The 19,413-nt window shown below is 47.7% G+C and overlaps 1 protein-coding gene across 5 annotated transcripts in view; it reads right to left on the reverse strand.

Moving 5' to 3' along the window:
- TSPAN32 (tetraspanin 32) overlaps nucleotides 1–13,705 on the reverse strand; it is a 31,377-nt gene extending 17,672 nt beyond the window's left edge. For 2 of the 5 annotated variants that reach the window (XM_058829440.1, XM_058829439.1), the window contains exons 1-5: nucleotides 13,606–13,668; nucleotides 13,208–13,391; nucleotides 11,453–11,567; nucleotides 10,065–10,162; nucleotides 2,921–2,995 (exon numbers count right to left, since the gene is read on the reverse strand). In XM_058829440.1, coding sequence (XP_058685423.1) covers nucleotides 2,921–2,995; nucleotides 10,065–10,162; nucleotides 11,453–11,567; nucleotides 13,208–13,315 — 396 coding nt within the window. In that variant the 5' untranslated portion in view covers nucleotides 13,316–13,391; nucleotides 13,606–13,668. Of the gene's footprint in view, nucleotides 1–2,920; nucleotides 2,996–10,064; nucleotides 10,163–11,452; nucleotides 11,568–13,207; nucleotides 13,392–13,605 lie in introns of those variants that run through there. The other 3 variants (XM_058829438.1, XM_058829441.1, XM_058829442.1) reach the window with 3 other exon arrangements.
- Nucleotides 13,706–19,413: the final 5,708 nt, after the last annotated feature.

Below are 19,413 nucleotides of genomic sequence, written 5' to 3' on the forward strand. Positions count from 1 at the left end.
CTATTGTCTCTTGATAATAACCATGAAAACAATTTTTCAACCAAGTATTGGGGTTTAGTGTTTCAGATGATTTTCTGTAAGAAGAGTCTGCTTTATGAAGAAAATGTAGATTTCTTTTTTTTTACCAACAGGAATAAACCACTGAAGCATCTACCATGGATTAGTGCAGGGGAGACCTCCCATCCCCAGCTTGCAAAGGGAGGGGAGGACTGTTTTCAGTGCTGCCTGTGTTCGGCACCTTGCCAGAAGGGAGGAACTACTGACACCAGCTCCCAGCTGGCATTTCCAAAATGAAAAGCTTAATTTTATGTCTGGCATTCCACTGGAAAGTCAATGTATTTTTCATGGGGAAAACTGAAATTTTTGTTCTAGCCATGAATGTCCTCGATGCTCTTAGTGATTCAGGCACGTGTAATGGCCATATTCATCCATATTCAGTTTTACATCCTCAGTTCTGTTCCTTTCTTGATAGCTGTGCACCTCCCATCAGGTTTACAAGACACCCACCCACTTGGCTGGGTTTAATTTCCAACCCCCCCAGATTACCACAATTAACTATTTTTGAGAATACTGACATGCAGTAGGCAGCAGAGGACACCTGCTTGAATTTGGTTCTTTATTTTGAGAAAGACAAGCAAACAGCACTATAATGGGACTTCAGAAGTCCACTCCCTGCTTCATTCAATTTTATCTATCACTGTGCTCCTGTCCTGGAGGGGCAGACATATCTGCATTTCTTTCTATCACCTGTATTTTTCTCTCATATCTGCATTTCTCTCTCTAGTGAGACAGGTTACTTTTCAGTCAAAACTAAATTTCCATATGTTCTGTAAGTGACACTTCTAATTAAATCTTGCTCATTTGAATTCTCTGCTTTTCCTTGGATTTTAGGAAGCAGAGAAACACAAGATGGTTTCTAATGGTATTTTTTTTCTGTTGTCAGGAACACTGCTGGTTTTCTTTGCCCAGAAAGTCAACCTTTTACAAAACCCCCTAATTTTGCCTAGCGGAAGCTGCTTTGCTTACAGAAACCCAACCAATTACCAAAGCTAACCATAACCATGGGTGCCTTTGTGGGCAGGGCACTCAGAGCAAAGAAAACCTATGAAACTAATTTGAAGTAAAAACGGATGTAGTGATTAAGAAATATACAAGGCACATCCCTGTAGTACATAACCCAAAATACAACCTTTTTCTTGCAGTCTTTTTATGCCCTACACCATGTATGTGGATTAACAGTAGAACTAAATAGACTATTTAGAAAACACGATTTCACAATGCCAACCAGACAGTTTCTGGTGCCATTTCTCCTGACACAGCCTTTGCTTCAATCTACAATTTAACATCTGCAGAAGAAGGAGGAAAGTATCCTCCCTTCTATGTTGGTTATGAAAACCAAATTATGTCCATATTAAACTGTTAGTGGGAATGTAATAAATGCTAATAGTTTTGCCTGAAAAATAAGAAAAAAAAAAAAAAAGAGGCTGTGGAAAGACTTTTTATCATGGATAACTCAGTTCTGATTGAATCCCCTATAGCCAGTTAAGTGTGCAGGGAAAAGATGCTGTTGTGCCATCAGAACTCACTCTAACATTTCCAAAGCAGTTGGACAAATTCACAGAGGAAAAACCCAGGGAGAACATTAAAGGCAAAGGCACCAGCAGGTGCCACCAGAAGACACCTGGGCCACAAGCTGCTGGCATCTGAAAACGTATTGCTTTGTGCTGGCTGGGTTTTTATGCTGCTGCTTTGGCTAACAGCATGTCAGCCAAAAATCTCCTTGGCCAACAGCTCCTACCTTAGTCAACAACTTCAGCCTGGTCCAGTGTAGCCACCTGCACATTTCAAAGCATTTTCAACTACTGTGGGTACTGGCCAGCTCTGGGAAAACTTTCTAGAGAATCAGGACCTTATCCCTCACCTTAACCTTGACTTCTGCTTTCAGAAGGACTGGGTTTTAATTTATGCACAGGATGCTTAACCATTACAGGACAGAGCTCCTTGTGCCTGGAAAAGCAATTGCCACAGTCCTAGTATGGACTGAGTCTCTGGGACTTGGATGGAGTTGTGCTCTTCCATCACAGAAGGAAATCTCAAGGCTAACCTTCTGAGACTTTAGACTGGTCTTTGATCAGCCCCTGTATATGTAACCCAGAAAAGATGAGCTGGCAGCATCAATCCCTAATTCACTGGGATGATGTTTCACATTACATTAAATTTTGTATTCTTTAGGAGCAGGGATGCAAAAAGGGGAATAAAGATGGACTTACTCAGCACCACGCATTTCCCACACCACCCATCTACCACTGAGTTAACAATTCAAACCCCAACTTTCTTCCAAATTCAGCCTCCTATAATCTTCTCTTTCTGGTGCAGCATGATAGTGACCCAAAACACCATTTTTCACTCTTGTGTTTTTCATGTACCACTGCTGCATGTTAATAAACACCTCTCCTGGGTGTTTGTCCTGGCCACTGCCAGGAGAGCAACCTGCCACTGCCTTCGAATAGAGGCGCCCAATTGATGTTAGCAGGAATTAGAACCAGCTGGAAATGACTTTGTAAAAGTCATGCATCTCATTTAAAACAAAACAAAACAAAACAAAACAAAGCAAACATCCCCTAAGAAAAAAAAAATCCCAAAGCTAAGGAGACTTGAATTTTGTTTTGCCTTCAGCACAAAGCATTTTCCCTGCATGAGGTTTTCCATGGGCTTCTCCCTTCAGATGATCCCACTGAAGAGGCAGCTGATGAAGGTGACACTGTCCTTCCAAAGGACAGATGCAACAGAGCATGGATCTGATAGGCCTCAATATGGATGGCTTAATTAACACCAGATGTCCCTTTTATGGGAGAAATAGTTGCTAGCAAAAAAATCTCTGATGAGATGCTGGTGGTATTTCCTAGGAGCCAACACTTACCTCTGTGCTGTGTGTGTATCTCCAGCAGGCAGCTGGGATCAATCCACAAAAGGCCAAAGCAAAACAGAAAAATCCCTGAGGATAAAGAGGAAAAATACCAACAGTTACAGCCTAGGGAGAAAAATACCCATTTGCAAACACAACCAGGACATATTAAATATGCTTCTTTGAGCAAGTTTCATTAAAGTTTAAACATTGCCTCCTTTAATATCCCTCATAATGTCAGTTACCTAAAAGAAATTAGATGGACAATAATGTGGTTTTCCATCAGGAGCCCTCAAATTACACTGTGGCAAATTGAACAGTTTGACCAAAAGACCAGGCAGCTTTCTGCAGTGCAGTTATTCTATTCTGCCCAAATTCCTCTTGGACAAAGAAAAGGAGGTAAAAAACATTACATTTACAGTATGCTTCCCTTCTGCTGCAGGACTGTGCTCCAGAATAGCATCTCCTTACTCATGGGATTCAAACCCTGGCATTTAAAACTTGGCTATTGGCATCAAAGAGGAGAAAACCCACATGAATAGTCCATAAAGAAGCAAAGATAGAAATCAACCTGCTCTGGAAGAGGAGCTGGACTTACCCTATGAGCAAGGCGGCAGCTGCACAGCCAAGCTGCCTTCCTTAGATCAGCACCATCCTAGTTAGACAACAGGATGACACAAATATAATCAAGGGCAGAAACTGACCCTGAAATGTCTGAACAGTAACAGCAACAATGCAGGACATGGCTTGACTTTTGTCTTCTTCCCTAGGCTTGCAGAGCTGCAAGTTACATGTTTTGTGTTTTTATTTGAACAAATCTGGACCAAAAAACCCACACACCCTGATATAAAAAGCACTCGCCTGCTGTGACAGCTGGACCAAATGATCTTGTTCACATTAGAAAAAAAAAAAGGAAGGGAAAAGTGCCTGCAAAGCGTTTGAAGGCTAAATGGGCTCATCCAATATGGATCCACATCTTTGTCTTCGAATGACAAAAGATGATGAATAAGCATTGGTTGAAATGAATGCCCTTACAAGTTTTTCCACGAAAATGTGCCTCTTTCAACACAACACTATGTGGGAAACTTACCCAGATGACTGCACCTCATTTTGATTTCTAACTTTTTTCTATGACTGTTTTCATTGTATTATATAGCTGAAATAACTTGAAAAAAGTTTAAATCTTTCATGACATTTTGCCAAATTCAAGCTTAAGAGAGGAAGAAGAACATTATATCTTTTAAGCAATTTCTTTTGTGAAGCAGAACTGGTAGAAGCAGTTTCAAAAAAAAAAGCTCCAAACTCATGCATAAGCAGCAAGAAAGGAAAATATGTTACTTCAAGTCCTGGAAATGAAAGTGAATGTGCCAGTAAAACCCTTTTTCTGGCTCTTGTCCATCTGCTCTGTTTCTCTGCCTTGCCTGGGGACTTTTCTCCTGGAACAAGACTGCCACTGCTATTCACCGCTTTTTTTTTGGGGCTGCCTTGTTTCAGGCTCTGCATCAGACACTAGGGAAAACCCTGGTACAGCTCTTACGAAAAATCTTAAATTATGTATGTCCAGTCTCTCCTTTCATTTATTTTTTTGGCAGCTGCCTGGCCATATAGCTGATGAGATCACTGGTTGCCTTGCTAGGAGCTAAAATGAGATTACCCAAGACCCTAAAGAAGATGAGAGGAAAAGTCTGATCAAACACTGACATGACAAGGTAGTTAAAAGTCAGGAAGATGCGAAAGAGCTCACAGGGCAAGATATCTCAGACCAGCTGGAGTAGGGGGTTCAACCCTGCAGGTTCAACCCTGCAGGTACAGCACAAACTGGAAGGAGGAGGTGAAGTTACACAGGCATGTCAGGTTGCTCCTCAATAGGACCACACCCTGCATTTTGCACTGCCTCCAACTTCCCCACCAAACAAACAGCATTTTCACCAAAATCAAGTTCAAATACAAGAACCTTTAAAAAGAAATGAAAGTCAGGTAGAAAAACCAGCACTGATAGCAACGTCACCACTCTTCTTTCTGCATATCACTCCATTAAAGTTATAATTCAGGTGACCCACCATGAACCCAGAGAGCATGAACAGCAGGATGCCAGTGACAACCCTGACTTCGCCCCCTGTGCTCTCCCTTCCTATCCCCACCAGCTCCAGCACTTACATCTCTCTGGGGCCAAAACCCCCAGCAGATAAAAATCCTCCTTCTCATCTTCCCTTCCTCAGCTCCACCCCACATCTCAGTCCTTCAGCATCAGCTCTCTCTTTATTTCTGTCTGGTTTCTCTGGGAATACCAAGACGCAGTCCTTTGGGAAGCTCCCCCTCCATCCAGCCAGTGCACAGCAATTACATGGCTTCGAGAACAGCTTATAAATGAATTATAGCCTGCTTTTTCCCTTCCCAGCCAAAAGGCTTTTGGAAGAGCAACTTTCTAATTACATTAGAAGACATTTGGAGGAAAAAAGAAAAAGGCAATGTGCCGTTTGCATACAAAATGTGGAAGGGTTGAGGCTGGTTCACCATCTCCCAGACCCTTGGAGCTCCTCGGAGCCAGCCACAGGCTGCTGCCTGTTCCCTTTGCAAGAGCCACATCAGCCCCGTGGAGAGCTGTCACCAGGCAGACATCAATTACTCTTTTATGAATGACCTTGCTTCCATCCTTGCTGCAAGGAACAATTTCTCTTTGACAGACTTGGCAGAAGCCGCAGGAACAGCACCCTGTTCTGTTAGCTGGTGTTTCTTTTAATTCACCTTTCTGATGCTTCCCCTTTGGTGAAGGGGGCCTGCTTTGGATGAGGGAGGTATGCTTTAACTCAGACTGTGCTCTCTAGCTCTGTTTTGCCAAACTCCCACACTTCTAGGGAAGGAGCTGACCTCTGCCCTGCTCTGCTCCAGCTGCTTTTTGGTGCTGCTGTGGTCATTGCAAAGGCCAGCTCCCTGCCAGACCACAGAGCCCAGGGGCAGGGAAAGGGGGGGAAACTTCAGGAGGCATCCATCAGGTGGTGTCCCTCCCTGCCTGACCCACTTCATCTAAAAGCACACAACATGTTTGCCTTTCCATAGAGCTAACACGAGTCAGGGACATCAGTCCCAAAGAGGAATCTGTCCTCGGCACCAGCTCTGCCAATGGCACACAGATGCCTCACTCAGAATTGCACCATGGGGGAGAGCACAGGAGGCAGCTTAAATTAGAAAGGAAGATGCTGAAGTGTGCTGCAGTGATATTAAGGACCCTCTACACGCCGGCCTACACCTGGGTATAATAAAGCAAACAGCTCTGTGTGCTGGCCCTACTAGCTCATCAATCTTGATGAAAAACTGGGTTATATTGGGCATTCACTGAGGCTTTTTCCACTGAATTTTTTTGGAACATCTGCTCCATCCTGAACACAAATTTTCCTCTACACTAGTCGCGTTTTAGACTGTAAAAGTTCAGATGGGAGAATTTCAGCTGGGATATTATGGTTGGCATGTTGCTCCCTGTTTTTTCTTTCTCCTTTTCTGTCTGACCAGGTAACAACACATGATACTTTAAAACTCACCAGTACCAGAGTCTTTCCTTTGTGCAAACAGCACTAGGAAAACAGCTGTTTTCCTTCCTTTTCCTCCCCTTCAATAGTGACATGGCCTCCAGGGGCTGTGAGAGCTGTGGGATATTTACATTGAGGACTGACTGCATGATGGGCCATAGATCACCAGAAAGCACAGTTTGCCTGAGCTGGAGGAGACTTAATAAGCTTGTTGCTATTCTCCCTGTTTAAGAGGAGCTTTAGGTGTAAAATTTCTGATTTTTAGAACATATTTTTTTATCTTTAAGTTCTCAATTACTTTCTTGGAACCAGCTTCCTCATAAGCAGCACCGGATGCACAGTGGCATCTGTCTGGTCTCATGATGCTGCTAATGCAGCTAGAAGACAATCTCCTGAGACCTGTATGCTTAAACCAGTTTGACCTGTTCTGGTTTCTAACCACTGTGCACCCATTACTGTTTTTAGAATAGCACCAGTAAGGCCTGCAAAGACCAGAGACTTCTCTGTAGGCACACAAACCTCCAGACAGCCAGGCAGCATGACAATATATAATCCAAACAGACAAAAAGATGCTCCTGTAAACCAAATCTGCATCCTTGTCAGCTTTTCCCCAGAGTTGCTGGCTTACCAAGTGAGATTGTGGTGGACCAGCCACATCAATGCAGACATCCCCCACACATGGCTGGGTTTCCTGGACAGCTACAGATGTCAGGCAAATAGTCTGGTGTTTTCCCTCTTTGATTAAAGAGTGAATTAAATGGTCTTCTAAATAAGACACACTCTATGCAGGGAGGAAAAGTCCTTTAAAATCAATAGCGGGGGAAGAAGAAAGATTCTCTCTATTGCAGAAGGAGGAAAAAAGCTCCAAGCAGCAGGGCTGATCCCTCCTGTGAGCTACAGCACAGCAGGGATCAGCAGGGCTTGACAACACACTGACCAGCTTTGGAGCCCCACAGGGCCAAACCCCACTCCTGCCTGTGAATACACCTCGCTGCAGCCGTCAGGGCTGGCTCTCCCTGATTTCACTTCCTGCTGGCAAATCAAAGATTAAATGTGTGCCTTGGGAGTGGGAACTGGGGGCAAAACAAGCAGCGAGCTGGCCTTTGGTGGAAGATACGGCTGGGAGGGGAGGGGGCAATTTATAGGAATAGGCAAAGGCCGTATGATTTAAGACGCCGATGAACTCCTTGAACGACTTGGAACCGAGAACACCCTTGCTAATGTCCAGCTCTTGAGTGTCTCGCAGGGTTCCCGTTAATTCCTGAGGGCTGGGGCCGTGCCACCACCCGGCAGGGGTCAGTGAGGCTGCTCCTGCTGCGCCGCACCTCCCGGGGCGGGCGGGGAGCGGAGCCCGGGGAGCGGGAACGGGGAGCGGGAACGGGGAGCGGAGCCCGGGGAGCGGGGAGCCCGAGGAGCGGGGAGCCCGGGGAGCGGGGAGCAGAGCGGAGCCCGGGCAGCGGGAGTGGAGCCCGAGGAGCGGGGAGAGGGGATCGGAGCCCGGGGAGCGGGGAGCCCGGGGAGCGGGGAGCCCGGGGAGCGGGGAGCGGAGCCCGGGGAGCGGGGAGCGGAGCCCGGGGAGCGGGGAGCGGAGCCCGGGGAGCGGAGTGGGGAGAGGGGAGTGGAGCCCGGGGAGCGGGGAGCCCGGGGAGCGGGGAGCGGAGCCCGGGGAGCGGGGAGCGGAGCCCGGGGAGCGGAGTGGGGAGAGGGGAGTGGAGCCCGGGGAGCGGGGAGCCCGGGGAGCGGGGAGCCCGGGGAGAGGGGAGTGGAGCCCGGGGAGAGGGGAGCCCGGGGAGCGGGGAGCCCGGGGAGCGGGGAGCCCGGGGAGCGGAGCGGAGCACGGCGCTGGAGCGGCCCCGCGTGGCTGCCGCCGGCCCTCCCGCCCCCGGCCCCACTGACCGGCACGGAGGCGGCGGAAACGGAGTTTCAAGGTAGCCAAGAGGCAGCATCCCGTTATCCCTGCCGAGAGCGGCGTGCGATGACGCCTCGTAGCCACAGCGGCGTGGAAGGCACCTCGCACCTTTCCTCTGCTCCCCGCAAGGCAGCGATACCCTGAGCTCCCTACAAATGTGCCATCGGGGGCCCAAAATGCAGGCGGCCACATCCCCTAGAGGACCCCAACTGTGGGAGCTAAAGACATGCCAACAGGATGCACTAGGAGCCACAAAAATAAATAGACACTTTGAGGGGTCTGCCAGCCAGAAGTGTCTTTGGCAGGCAGAACTTGGCTGTGATGCCCCAAACCAGCCAGGCTGGGGGAGACGATGGGTGGCTGGAGGAAAGGATCACCCACGTTCTGACGGGAAGGGGGAGCAGCAGCACACGGCCCTTGGACAGGGCTCTTTGCACAGCAGCTGTGGGGTTCGCTCAGTATGTGTTGGTGCTCTTTAACAATTGCTTCAGGAAATGGCGATTATTTTAATAGCCTGTTCTATGACATGCCTGTTCTAGTGGCATGCCCCAAACAATACCAAAGAGTAAGGCAACAAATAAACATTATAGAGAAGTTTGACTGTATTTTCAGGCAGCCATGACATTCTCCACTGATCTGTACATACCTATCTGTTGGTTTAGATGTGGTAATTGCAGGCACACATTAAAGACACTTCAGCAGAAGAGAGGGGAGTTACACATATTCTGCTTAATTCATGGGCCCTTAATTCAGGCCCCTTTGGGAATCTCAAACAGAGAAAGGAAGATGGTGTATTGAGGTGAAAACATTAATTTCAGTGGTTGCTTTGCACTGAATTTTCAGGTATCAGCTTCTCATTTCTGCCACCAAAATAATTTCCCCCAATTACACAGATTAAATAAATCTTTTTAAAGTTAGTGTATGACAGCAATGCAATTATTTTATATTAAGCAAGATTTCATGCTCAGCAACCTACCTGTTAACTCCTGCCCTTCCCATGGGAAAACATGCAGTGAGTAGCACTTTACTACTCATCCCTCCAGCTCCAAGGCTGGAAGCTGCTCTGTGCAGGCTAAGCCCTGCATGCAGGCTCTATTTGGAAATAGAACTTGGCTCACAGTGCAGTTTACTACTGTCAGCATGGTCCAGGCCCAAACAGGCTGATGGAGAAGAGAAAGGGGGAATTTCAACTCTTACGCTACTTCTCAACCTTCTCCCTGTAGGCTGAAATTCAGGGTCCTGCCCAAATCCCCTATGCCTGCTACTGTGCTTTGTATGGATGTTTGCAGTGAGGTAGGAAAAAGAGGGGCTAATTGTGCTATCACAAGTTGGGGGAAGCATGAGAGACTCAAAATCACACTGCTAAGGTTTTCCCACACAAACCATGTTTTGACTTGATGAGGAGAAAAAAAATACCCTGGGAATTGTCATCACCGTAGTTGCTTGGCAGATAAACACACCTTCCCTCTGAACGCTGCTTGCACAGGACCTTGGCAAAAGAAACTAGGCACAGAATGATGCAATCCTCAGCCTGAAGAGCTCTGCAAGGTCACGCTTTTTCAAAACTGTCCCCTTGCAGCACAAGGTGGAACAACAGGACCTCCTTCCCCAGGCGTGCATTCTCCCAGGCATAAGGCAACGCAGCCCCCAGCACTGCACATTGTGGGGCCAGCCCCCAGTGACAAAAAGCCCTTCCCAGCCAGTCCCTGCAGGTGTGGGTACGCACCATGGCGGTGAGGCACTGCGATTCCCGCACCGTGGCGGCGGAGCTCAGCAGGGCTGCCAGGATCAGCGTCATGCTCAGACAGATCCCAAAGTAGAAAGCTGGAAGGAAGACAGACATGGGAGTTGTGGTCAGATGCCAGAGGCCTAGTCTGATGCTTCACCCTGAGAAGGGCCAAAAACTGCATTTTGGGGAGCTGGCTCCAAAGGGCCAGGTTGCAGAACTGAAAATTTTCTGTAATTAATTCAATACCCCCATCTGTGTATGCTTTGCTATCTATGTCTGGCAGGGCTGCAAGCCTCTGAGTGGTTCCCACAGCTCCAGCAGAGTGAAGCAGCCTAAGATGGTGTTGGTCCACCCAACGGACCAGAAGCTGCCAATTACTTCAGCATTCTGATAAGGATCCCCCCCAAATGGGGGGTGCTGGTGCAGCAGCTGTCCCACAGCCTCTATCGGGACTCCAGCACTGCTAATCTGGTGCAACACTCACCCTCTGGTTTCCTCCTGGCTCAGGCAGGATCACAGCCAGTTCCCCGGGGCAAGGCTGAGGGACCACAGTGCTGAAAAGGGTTTTGCTAGCCTAACTATGCAGAGGTAATGCTTGCAAACAAAGCGAGTGGAAGTGTTGCTGGAGATGGGTGGCTGGGGTGGGAGAGCCTGCAAGGCTGCAGGCAGTGCTAACATATATGTGTAGGAACAGGGAAGGAATGTACCTTAGCCTTGGGCTAACACAGTTTTTACACCTGCCTTGTTAAACTGAAATTGAGAGCCAGGGTCTTGGAGACCTTTGAGACGTCCTCCTTTGAGAGGATATGAGCGTGTTTAAGCCCAGAGTGCAGCTCAGGAGAAGCAGCAGATGCAAGTGCAGCAGTGCTGAGGAGGGTATTTTAGTATGTGGGCTATCTTTACTCCAGCCTTGTACCCAAAACTCATTTTGTACTTCTCCCTTGTGAAAGCAAGAATACCACACATTTCCTCAGAAAAGCTCGAGGTGCTGCCAAGTGTTTCTCCTCCCAGCCTCATTTTTCTATGTTCTGCTTCAACTCCTGTAACTCCTCTCCCCGTGCTTCGTCTCCTGCCAGTCCCAGTGCACTTTTAGTGACTGAGAAGCTCTTCCTGAGCTCTCACCATAGCACAGGGGTCTGAGAATAGAGAAACACATGCACATGCACCTGAGCACCCCATGCACCCACAGCATCCTTTAGTTACAAGCATGCAGGTCTGATATGGGGAAAGAAAGTGCCTGAGGGACTGTGTTAGCCCTGAAGCATCTTCCAAAACCCAGCTCCTTCCTCCTCTTGAGATACACCTGAATTTTCTTCTATTGCTTTAAGGAATTTTGAAGCTCTGGGTATCACCAATGGTTTCACTGGGATGTGACCACAACGTACCTGTGTGGTGGATGACCCTGTAGGCATTGCTGTCCAGGGAGATGTTGCTGATGAGGGTGAAACGGAGCCCATAGTGGGTGACTGTGCTCAGTGTGGCAATGGACAGCCCCAGCAGCTGGAAAAGAAGGGTTTCAGGAAGGGATTTGCAAGGCAGCAGCTCTTGCTGGGTACACACAAAGGTTCGAGTTCGAGGTATATCTGGATACTCCTGAGCCCCATGCAAATGCAGACAGCCTCGTCATCCAGAGACCACCACATGTGCCCCAAAATGCACATAAAAGACAAACCCCGGACACTTAAAAATACTAAAACTGTTTTTCTCTCTTGCATAATGAATGCATGTAACACTGTCCAGCCCACAGTCTCTTGGCTAGTGTCTATGGATTAAATTCCCATCACGTGAAGAAAACTGAGAGGATTTACATTCTTGCAGCGCACCTGTGCAGTGCCAGCCCACTCTGCAGACTCTGCACGTGTGGCTGTGAGGGCTTGCCAGCTTCAAGAGGGGTTTTCAGCAGGCATGAAGTTCTCTGCTTTGCAATACCAGTGTCATTGCCTGCTGTTGGCTCTGTTTCCTATGGCAGAGTGCAAAGATCTGAGTCCTGTACTACTGTAAGCTGTCTGTGGTGGTTTCTGTCTCTGCATGGTTTTGCTATTCAGCCTATTTCTGTCCCTCCCCTGAGAGCCCCAGTATGCCTAAGCCATGGGGTAACCACTTGCACATCACCTCTCCAGCTGATGAAGAGGGAACATTTCTGATGGCACCTGGCTCTAGGGCTGGCCTCCTTGCAGCATGACTGGTGGCAGAGCTGGGACAAAGGCACCAGCAGCAAAACCAGCTCCAAATCTAGTGTAATGATCCTAGAAAATACAAAATATAAGCCTACACCTAGCTCCAAAGATAAGGTTTCATCATTTTGTGCCTTTACAATATGAAAACACAAGGCAGCTATACCTGTGTCAAACGTGACAGTGCAATCTCAACATAACTCCCACTGTGTGACATTTTCTAATAGCTTTTGCTAGAGGCTTACAGTGTCAGAAACTAAATCCATCCAAACCATAGCACTTTGTCTAACCTAATTTGTGGCACCTTCTGATCTTTCAGACCGTGCATTACTGCGTATCTTGACCCACGCCCAGCAAAATATTAAGTGCGACACCAGTTAGCTCAGATTTCTGAGAAACACCAGTCTAAAATCCTCCCAACAGCGAGAATGTGATTCTAACCATCGACAGCAGCTGTGCCTTAATGTCTCCTCTAAACATGCTTGGTACCAATCTTCCTTTCATTTCATCCAAGTGGCATATTCTGTTATTGGGAAGAGAGAGACACCTTACAGCCACTGCAGTCTTGGAATGTTGACATTTGGAAAAAACTACAAACTTCTTTCGTGGTCCAAAATAAGGTATTACCTTTTAATTACACTCTTAGCAAGCCACCAACCCTCTTTGAGCTAAATACAGATTATTGTTATTGCTGTTGTTATAATTATTATTATTAAGCTGGCAAGTTTTGATGAAGTGAAAATGCAACAAGAACATACAAGTCAAAGCATCCATGAGAAGTGTTCTCTAGTTTCCACCATTTCCCATCAGCTCTAACAGCAGATGTCCATAAACTTCCCTTAAGCTTGCTCCAAAAGCTAACAAAAAGAGTCCCTGGAATTCATTTCCCTTTGCAGTGGCAATCCACAGGTTTCTCACACACACTTCCACCAAAGTCTCGCAGTTTCATATCCTCGCTGATCCCACCTTCAGTCGACCACCCTCCCAGTAGCAAGTGTGACTGCAGTGTGGCCATCCTCTCTCTTTTGCTCCAAGGAGACAGGAGCAAATACCTTTTTGCTGAGAACTACCCATTCTGCCAGCAGCGACCTTTTATTTCTCCTTGGAGGCAGCTGCTGAGTTGTGAAAGAGCTGCAGTGGTGTCACAGCCCTGAGAAACCAGAAGTCTATCAGAGGAGGGGGGGCGATGCTGGTGGCCAGCGATAACCGCCCATGGTGCAATGATAACTCAGGCAGTTGGCTGTGCTTGCCCTCCACCCGCCAAAAACAGAACGTGGGAAAACCATCCCCTCTTAGAGCGGGGATGGGAAAGGCAACAGCTCACCTCAGTTCTGCAGAGATCCCCCCCAAACCTGCCTGCTCACCATGACACAGAGGCTGGTCACCAGCAGCTGGCACTTGGTGGTCCTCATACCGCACCTCAGTCCCATGGCAGCTTGTCCCCAGAGAGAGCTGGCAGTTGGTCCCTCCAGCTCTTGATAAAGCCTGGGTTTCCACCAAAGGGAGGCATGGCCACAGCGGGGCCTCTCAGGAAGTGGAGTCCCCACCACGTGCTGATGCACCTCCTCCTGCCTGATTATTAAATCCTCTTTAGGGCAGTCACCTTCTGCACAGGCTCTCAGTCAGCTGCTGTCAGCTCCTGTGCAGCCAGCTGGGAAAGAACGAAAGGCATACAGAAAAACAACCTTTCATAGAGTTTAGAGCAAAACTCCTTAAAAAAAAAAATTAAACTGTTCAGTCAAGAGTCAATGTCAAAATATCCTGATTTTGACTTCCACTGGGATGCAAGTTTGCTTAATAAACATTGTTGGTAACATTTTTTTATAATCTGCATAAATGATATTTTGTGAAAATGTCTAGGAAAACATTTAAAAAAAAAAAAAACAACAAAAAACCTATTGTTTAACAAAGAGATTAAACCCCCTCCCCAGCCAGATCTGTGTAAGAGCCTTCTCTCCCCATGTAAAACCACATGGCAATAAACTTTGGCTGAGCTTCTATTAGAACTTGCATTTGCACATAAGGGAAAAAAACACATTTGGTAGTGCTTAACACAGAAAAATGGCTATATGGACATATAACCCCCTGCTCAGGAGACCCTCACTGTCCATGGACATTTTAACTCTTCCTTTCCCTTCTCTTAGCACTGAAGACTCCATGGACCCACGGCCAAAGAAGACTCAGGTAATTTCTGGTATTCAAAACCAGCTGTTTCCTGAATGCATATTTCTTAAATCACAAAGAAGCCTCAAGAATAATCTGGCCAAAGTGAGCCTGAATGACTGAGTGCCTTAATCATCCTTACTTTTTGAACCAGACTGGTGGAGAACAGGTGAAACAGACTAATGAAAAATAACTGCACTCCCCCCAGGTGGCAAGCAAAGGGAGTAAAAAAGTAAAACCATCCCACAACAATAACTGCAATAACAGGAAGATGACAAAGAAGGAGGAGGAGAGGAGTGAAAAAGGAAGGAAGATGCATATTGCAAAGCAAAGTGAAGAGAGAGTTGCACAAAGCCATGAGCACAGGGAAAATCATGTCATGATTTTCTGACTACATCACTAGCTTTCTTGTAAGCTTTCCTGCAGATCATCTTGGTTGCAGCCTCCCAAGACACCAGTGAGAGCTGCCACAGCCAGTGCCAAAAGCGTCCCCGTGGCTCACCAGTCCCTGCCCTGATACCCAGGATGAGACACTGAGGTACCCATGTGCAGAGACCTTCCTCCTCTGACCACCAGCTGGACACCATCTGAGTAAAACCAAGGGATAGACAGCATGGCAAGAGGGCAGTAGAGAGAGGACAACAGGCTGGAGAGGTAGCTGATGGCAATTTCAGGAGCAGGACCGCCGGGAACAGACCAGGTGGGGGAAATGCCTTATAAGACACTGTCGGAGTTAGGATTGCATCAGAATTCAGAAATGTGGGCATCCCATCACTTCTTCTAGTACTAGAGGATAGACGGGGTTGTTGTCACCTGCATTTTCAAGGGGAAGGATCCCTGGTAGAAAGACAACGGAGCTGGCCCACCGGTGGGGTTACAGGTTAAATATGGAAGGGCTGCAAGAAGGTATGAGCCCAGCCACGGCCGACAGTCACCAAGCCGTGTCACCTGCCCTGAGCACACCCGGAACCCGTTTCACAGCGGCGGACAGGGAAAATAACATGGAGCCCATCTCCGTTTCCCCCTAGATCCCATTTCCTTCCCCAATCCTAAACGCCTGCCGCCGCAGAGACCTGTGCGAAGCCAAGTCTCTCACTAGAGGTCCCCACAGACCAGCAGAACCCTTTCCCGAAGGGCGGGATGATCGACGTGGGCTCTCTGAAGGGCATTTCCCTCCCCAGTTCCATAAAAGTCTGCTCAGTTCCTGTAGAAACCTCACACCTCACCTCAGGTCCATCTGAGAGGTCCCAAAATCGTCATCTACGTGCCTTGCAAGGGCTGCTAGTCTCCCCACGAAATATGTCCTACCTCCTTTTGCCTCAAGCCATAAAAACGGGTACCTTCACTGCCTCACGGAGCTCTGAAAGCAGGTCTGTAAGTTCTAGCACCTGTGTTTAAATAGCTCCTTCCTCTGTTTTGGCTGAAAATTACTACTCCTGAGTAGCTTGACCGTATCTTCTGATGCTTCTCCCACCTGCAGTGCTTGGTGCCCCACCTTTGTGCCCACTCCCTCCGCCAAGTGCTCTGCCTGCTGGGCTCAGGGGTGGAGGGATTTTCTGCTGTTTCTCTTTCCTCTTTCTTACCCTCTATCCCATACAGGTATGCCTTGAAAGTTTCCTTTTTGGGGCACAGCATATGTGGATTTCTAACATCACAAAAATAACAAAAGCAAAAGGAGTTGCTGCCTCACGCTCAAAAGCCAAAAGGAAAGTTACTCCCTCACCCAAAAGAAAGCAGGAGCATCAGTAGATCTGGGATATTAATATGTTGGGCTGTGATTAAGGATGGCATATTTGGCACATGGAAGGGCACAGATGAAAGGAGAACAGGGGGCTCTGTGCTCATCTTACCTGTGCCCATCAATAACGCAATCTGTGAAACGCTTCACCTTCTGTGGGATTAAACTTTCTCTGGGTGCCCTGTTGTTGGCACACACCTGCCTCAGCAGGTACCTACCTGTCTGCCCAGAAAGCACTGGTGAGAAGCAGGGTATCCCCTCAGCCTCATCCCAGTGGGAAAACAGGCAGGGCTGGTGGCATGCTGGGGAACCACCCTCACAGCCAGCATGTGGACTGGATGGCAGCTAGGTTTTTCCAGCAAGACTCAGCCTCCTGCACACCCTGGCAGGTTTCATCAATTGGTCCCTTTTGCAGGAGCACAACTTATCACTCCCAAAAGCTGTGCAAAAACCACAGGTGACCACAGCTCCTGCCGGTGGCTTCCTACCTTATCTCTGGTTATCAGTTGAAGCAGGGACAGATGGTAGTGAGCCTGAAAATACCCCAGGGAGCACAAGTGCTCTCTTTCTAGCCTTGTGGCAGCTTGCAGATTTCTGTTATGAAAATATACATCAGCATCCCCAGCTGCATGGGTCTCAGAGGGAAGTGCCACCTCATCCAGAAGGGGAGGATTGATTTTAAAAAGGGAACAAAGCCAGATCATATTTTTTTTGCAAAGCTATAAACCCCCAACCCTCTTCTGAGCTGGAGGGAAGCAACACCCACTCTGTCAGAGGGATGTTCTGAAAGAGCTGAGGGATTTGATGTGTTAATGCTGCATGGGGTGAACTTGGGACGCTAAACACAAATGGAGGAGAAGAGGTTGAATTTGCGCTGGTGCTTTCTTGTCATCCACTTTTCTGGCTCCCACTCCATCAGTACAGCCACCAGTGATGGAACAGCAGCACCCCAGCCTCAGCTGTTTGAACTCTGTTGATGCAGCAGGGAAGAGAATCTTCCCCCTTGGATTTGGGGCACTACTACACATGCTCCTGAGAAAGGATGGGCTGGAAGCAAGAAGGAGGATGTCACCCAGAAGCCAAAACTACACCCATCGTCCAGGCAGGACACACCTGTGCCAGGTCCCTGCTGCCTCTCAAGAGCCTCCTCCTTTTCCAGCCCACAGCACCACTGGGGAAAATACCTCCCCTCCGCAGCAGAAAGCAGCTCCAAATGTGTCAGATTTACAAGTGTCAGTGGCTCAGCCCATTCAGTCCCTCAGCTACTGCCTGTAACACGGCTGGATTCACCCTAAAGCTCGCTCGTAAATAAAACATGTCCATATCAAACCGCACCGCAGCCATAGGAACGATGGGAAGCCAGGGAGACCTCACAGCCTGCATCTGCCTTCCCGGGCACATCACAAGGATGCATTGTAAAGGCTGCTTAGCATTCATATAGCACATACACACAATCAAAGCTAAAAATCAGCTTTTAAACCCGGGGCCATCTCTTTTCAAAAAAGGAAAGAGAGGAGAAAATTGGGAGGTGCTGGGCTTTGCCAAGCTTCAGATGCACCATGCAGCTCCACTGTGAATGGAAACAAGGCTGGCTGGAGGCTGCCTTGGAAGACAAAACCAGAGAGAAATCATAGTATTTCCAAAGCACATCTTTACTTATTATTTTCAAAGTGTGTCTCAGAAATCCTCTAGTGATTCCCAGGTAATTTAAAATTATTATAGATGAGCAAATAAAATGTCAGAACAGTTATTAAAAATAGTTCATCAAGCCAGAGAAAGATTACATTGGAAAAGAGCATAAGCTGAAGACAAGGAGTTCCCTGTCAAATTAACTTCTTTCTCCACTGAAAGTGAAAGAACTGTACTCATAGCTCTAAAGCACCCTGCCCTTCTCAAATTTAATTATTTTTTTCTTTTTCACATGCTACCTAATTGCAAGCCATAACTGCAACTGTGCAGGTGATAGACCTGAAGACACAATGTGAACCCTGCCCCATCTAGCCCTGCTCCTGACAAAACCAGTGTGAGCATGGCCCAGCCTGGTAAATGGGCTCATCAAGAACAGGGCTGCTCAACTGCCCATCACCCTTTATTTCTGTCATTCAACCTCTTAAGCTTTATTTATCTCAAGCAACAGGACCCCCATTGCGTCCCACTGAAGTCCAGAAAATTTTGGCAAAATACCCTAAAAAGCTCCTGTCAGCTGGCTGTAATGCATGTGTGACACCAGGACTGACCCAGCACCCCACCTGCAGCCTTCCTGCTGGCACATGTGCCAAGTCAGGGGAAGCACTGCTCTCACCTTTGGCAGGTGCAAGAAGTAACATGTAGTGTAGAGGCCCTTTCCAAAGTCCCTTCTCCCTGAGCGTCATTTGGCCGCCTTGCAGCTCACTGGCTGAAGCCACGTGGAGCTGCAAGGTGTCCACACCAACCATGCAGTAATTTTTGTCTTACCTGCTCCAGGAGAGGAGAATTTCTTCTCCCCACTCTCTAGGGATGGGTAGCACATTGCTGGATGCTCTCTCTCCCCAGATTATGATCAGGAAGTTGATTGTGAACACAGACGGTGTTTAATGATGTCTTGTTCTACTGGATCCTTACATAGTCATTAACTTTATAAAGAGATTTCAAAGGAGATTGCATTTCTCTGAGTACAAGATGTACCTACCTACCTACCTTCCTGCAGACTGTTGGGAAGCCAGCTGCACTACTAGGAAAGTATAAGCACTTGCTGTGTGTTGTGCTCAGGCCCAGACCCAATGGCCTCATCTGGCTGGAAACAAAAAGTCATGATCAGCAGCCCTGAAGCCAATTTGGACAAGTCAAGTTCATCCCTGAGCAAGGAATCTCTGTGGCTGGAGGCTCTGTGCTCTCCCTTGAGACTGGGTTTACTGGTGTGCGTTATTAACGAAAAAAAATTCCCTGTAGCTATTTTTTGTATGATAAAAATCCAGTTATTACTCTTGAGCGTGGCACTTCGATACAGAAGGCTTTCTCTTGAAAAGTTTCAAGGGCAGCAGCTTCCCCTTTCCTGTGAGAAAGGTTTTCAGCAGAAATTAGAGACGAGGTAATAAAAGAACATCAGTATTACTGCACTGCAGTGATGCCCCTACTGACTAAGCTGTATCTGACAGTGAGCACAAGGGAAGCCCCTTGCTCCAGCCAGGGCAGTTTTGCACATGCTGGAGACAAGTGCATGACATAGTCTGAGCTGAGCAAGCAGTCTGTGCACTCCCAACAAGGCACAAGCAGCTCCCCTGCGCTGCTGGGA

The sequence above is a fragment of the Poecile atricapillus genome, chromosome 1 (assembly GCF_030490865.1).
Source record: "Poecile atricapillus isolate bPoeAtr1 chromosome 1, bPoeAtr1.hap1, whole genome shotgun sequence".
NCBI lineage: Eukaryota > Metazoa > Chordata > Aves > Passeriformes > Paridae > Poecile > Poecile atricapillus.